Source organism: Zonotrichia albicollis, unplaced genomic scaffold (genome assembly GCF_047830755.1).
Source record: "Zonotrichia albicollis isolate bZonAlb1 unplaced genomic scaffold, bZonAlb1.hap1 Scaffold_254, whole genome shotgun sequence".
In the NCBI taxonomy this organism is placed as follows: Eukaryota; Metazoa; Chordata; class Aves; order Passeriformes; family Passerellidae; genus Zonotrichia; species Zonotrichia albicollis.
The window spans coordinates 6,410,467-6,414,220 of NW_027428428.1; the positions used below are offsets into that span (position 1 = coordinate 6,410,467).

A 3,754-nucleotide genomic window follows, 5' to 3' on the forward strand; every position below is an offset into this window, starting at 1 on the left:
CAGGGCCCCTCCCAGGCAGCATCAGTGTCACTTTTCCAACCTCCTCAGGGTTGCTATGAGGTTGCCATCAGAACCTGCAGATCTAGAGCTGGGCAGTGCCTGAGCTCGGAGGAGTCTGCAGGGCAGAGCTGAGCCCCCAGTGCTGGGCTGGGCTCTGGCAGCACTGGCAGGGCCCAGCCCTGGGCACAGGGAAGCAGCTGCTGGCAGGGACAACTCCGGGCAGCAGAGCCCTGGGCAGGAAGTGGGGGGAAAGTGCCCTCAAGCTGTGTTGGGATATTTAAAATCCTCTCCAAACACAACTATTCCATTATTCCTTTTGTTACAGATCCCCCTGCCAAGGCACAGCAAATGTCCAACAGCAGCTCCATCAGGCACTTCCTCCTGCTGGCATTGGCCGACACACGGCAGCTGCAGCTCCTGCACTTCTGCCTCTTGCTGGGCATCTCCCTGGCTGCCCTCCTGGGCAACGCCCTCATCATCAGCGCCGTAGCCTGCGGCCACCACCTGCACACGCCCATGTTCTTCTTCCTGCTCAACCTGGCCCTCACTGACCTGGGCTCCATCTGCACCACTGTCCCCAAAGCCATGCACAATTCCCTCTGGGACACGAGGAACATCTCCTACACTGGATGTGCTGCACAGGTCTTTTTTTTAGTTTTCTGTGCGACCACAGAATTTTTCCTCTTGACCATTATGTGCTACGACCGATATGTGTCCATCTGCAAACCCCTGCACTACGGGACCCTCCTGGGCAGCAGAGCTTGTGCCCACATGGCAGCAGCTGCCTGGGCCAGTGCCTTTCTCTATTCACTGCTGCACACAGCCAATACATTTTCCCTGCCCTTGTACCATGGCAATGCCCTGGGCCAGTTCTTCTGTGAAATCCCACAGATCCTCAAGCTCTCCTGCTCACAGTCCCACCTCAGTGAATTTGGTCTTCTTGCTGTAAGTGCCTGTTTGGTATTTGGCTGCTTTGTGTTCATTGTTTTCTCTTATGTGCAGATCTTCAGGGTTGTGCTGAGGATCCCCTCTGAGCAGGGACGGCACAAAGCCTTTTCCACCTGCCTCCCTCACATGGCAGTGATCTCTCTGTTCCTCAGCACTTCAGTGTTTGCTCACCTGAAACCCCTCTCCATGTCCTCCCCATCTCTGGATCTGGCCCTGTCAGTTCTGTACTCCGTGGTGCCTCCAGCCCTGAATCCCCTCATCTACAGCTTGAGGAACCAGGAGCTCAAAGCTGCAGTGTGGACCCTGATGACTGGATGCTTTCAGGAACATTAAAATACTTGCCTGATACTGCCAAATATGTGGAATAAAAGTAATATTTGATCTATTTTGTTTTGTTGTAGTTTCTTTTTCTTTGTTTTACTTATTATATCATTTCAATAGAAAATGTTCATTATTTGTGCCATTTCTCATTTTGTTTCTCTCCAACTTCCCTGTGGCCACAGACTGTGTCAATGAGGGGCTGCTCCCCCGGTGTATTTAAAAGAACTAAAGGATCTCCCAGCAAAGTTTTCTGCAGAGATGCCCTTTTGTTGCCTTCTCTGGATCTGCAGCAGCAATGTCTGTGTGCAGAGCTGGGGGCAGATCAGTGCTGGCCCAGCAGCTGTGCCCAGCAGCAGCAGCACTTGGTGTTGCCAGTGCTGCTGCCGTGGCCCTGCCCCACTGCCCTGGTGGCCCTGGTGTTGCTGCAGGGCCTGAGTGCTCTCGGGGCCAGGCACAGCCCTGGGGGTGGCAGTGCCGGGGCTGCAGCAGGGACAGGCCATGGGCACTGCTGGGGCAGCGCTGATGCCTCAGGCCAGGCCCTGGGGGCTCCAGGCTCCTTGCCCAGGCTCTCTCAAGAACACGCCCAGGCCAATTCTCAGCACAGAAAAGCCCCGTGAGCAGCCCCAGGCTGGCCGTGGGCAGGCTGGGGGCAAACTGCATGGCTGGGGCTCTGCAAGGGCCCTGGGGCAGACGGGAAGGAGCAGCAGAGCAGGGGCTGATCCATCCCCAGTGCGCTGCACAGCCCAGGGCAGCGTCCCAGAGCGTCCTCATGGAGCTGCCAACAACATCCCCCCTCTGCAGCCCTGGCCTCTCCCCCAGCTCACACAGGTGCCCCATCCTTGCAGGCACAGACACGGCAGCACTGGCTCAGCAGCCCCTGTTTGCATTGCACACAGCAGGGGGAGCACCCCCATGCTGTTGCTGTGGGGACATGAACCTGAGGGAGCACAAATGCCATCAGCCCCTGGGGCCAGCAAGGGCTGGGGGACACCAGGGAAACCACTCAGTTTTGTCCTGGCCTCTGCAGTCAGCCAGAAAGTTTGTTCCCATCAGCTGGGAGTTTCCTGTCCCACTGCAGACTCTTGCTCAGAGCCAGGGCTGCCTGGCAGCCACCCTCAAACTGCCCTGAGCATTTCCTTTCCATTACCTTTGCTTTCTTTACTTTTCCCTGGAACAAATTTGATCTTTTTGCTCATCACAGGGGGCTTAGAACTGGACACAGCACTCGAGGTGCTGCCCAACCAGTACGGAGCACATGGGAAGAATCCCTGCCCTGCTCCTGCTGGCCACACCCTCCTGATCCAGGCCAGGAGCCATTGGCCTTCTTGCCCACCTGGGCACACTGCTGCCTCATTTCCAGCCTGCTGTTCATCTGTTGCTTCAGGTCCCTTTCTGCCTGGCCGCTCTCCAGCCACTCTGTCCCCCACCTGTAGTGCTGCAGGGGTTGTTGTGGCCAAAGTGCAGGACCTGGCACTTGGACTTGTTAAACCTCACCTTGTTGGATTTGGGTCCTGGATCCAGCCGCTTCCAGGGGCCTTTGCATAGCCCTCCTGCCCTGCAGCAGATCAATACTCCCAGCCAAATTGGTGTCACCAGGATTCCATGAGGCCCCAAAGCATCCAAATGGTCTCCATGATTCCATGAGGCCTCCCAGTGTCACAAGGTCCCTTTGGTTCCATGGGACCCCTTGGTGTCACAAATTCCCTTGGATCCTTGGGCCTCGCAGTGTCACAATGCCACTATGGCCCCCAATGTCCTGCAGTATCCCAATGGATCCTTGGTTCCATGAGGTGTCTGAGTGCAGCAATGCTCTCCTTGGTTCCACAGTGTCACAAGGGCCTCTTGATCCCAATGGCCACCATGGTGTCAAACATCTTTCCTTTATTCCAGGAGTCCCTGAGGAGCAGCACTGGCCCCTTGGTTCCATGGGGCCCTGCAGTGTCACAATGGGCCCATCATGACACCAGGTCGTGCTCTGTCACAATGCTCTGCATGGTTCCACAAGGCCCTGCATGGTCACAGAGGCTTCTTGGTTCCATGAGGCCTCAGAGCGCCACAATGAATTCCTTGGTGCTGCAGAGTCACAATGGAGCTCTGGTGACACAAGATCCTGCAGTGTCACCAGAGACCCTTGGTTCCACGGGGCACCACAGTGTCACAATTGTTCCCTCAGTTCCCAGAGTCCCTGCAATGGTGCAATGGCCCCTTGATTCCATTGTTTCCAGGCTCTCCCTGGAAACTCTCCTTGGTTCCACAGTGGCACGATGGCCCCTTGCTTCCACAAGGCCATGCAGGGTCACAGTGGCCTCTGTGGTTCCAGCAGGACTCAGACTGTCACAATGGACTCCTTGCTTCCATTCAGCCCCACAGTGTCACAATGGCCCCTTGGATCTGTGCTGCCATGTCACACACAGTGTCACCATTGTCCCCTTAGTGCCACCAGGCCCCTTGCTTAGTGTCACAATGGCCCCTTGCTTCCCCAGGG

The 3,754-nt window shown here is 56.4% G+C and overlaps 1 protein-coding gene across 1 annotated transcript; it reads left to right on the forward strand.

Annotated features, from left to right (window-relative positions):
* The first annotated feature begins 348 nt into the window (after window positions 1-348).
* LOC141727824 (olfactory receptor 14I1-like) lies at window positions 349-1,281 on the forward strand. Its single transcript, XM_074534112.1, has one exon. The coding sequence runs from the start codon at window positions 349-351 to the stop codon at window positions 1,279-1,281; it is 933 nt and encodes a 310-aa protein (XP_074390213.1).
* The last annotated feature ends 2,473 nt before the right edge of the window (window positions 1,282-3,754 follow it).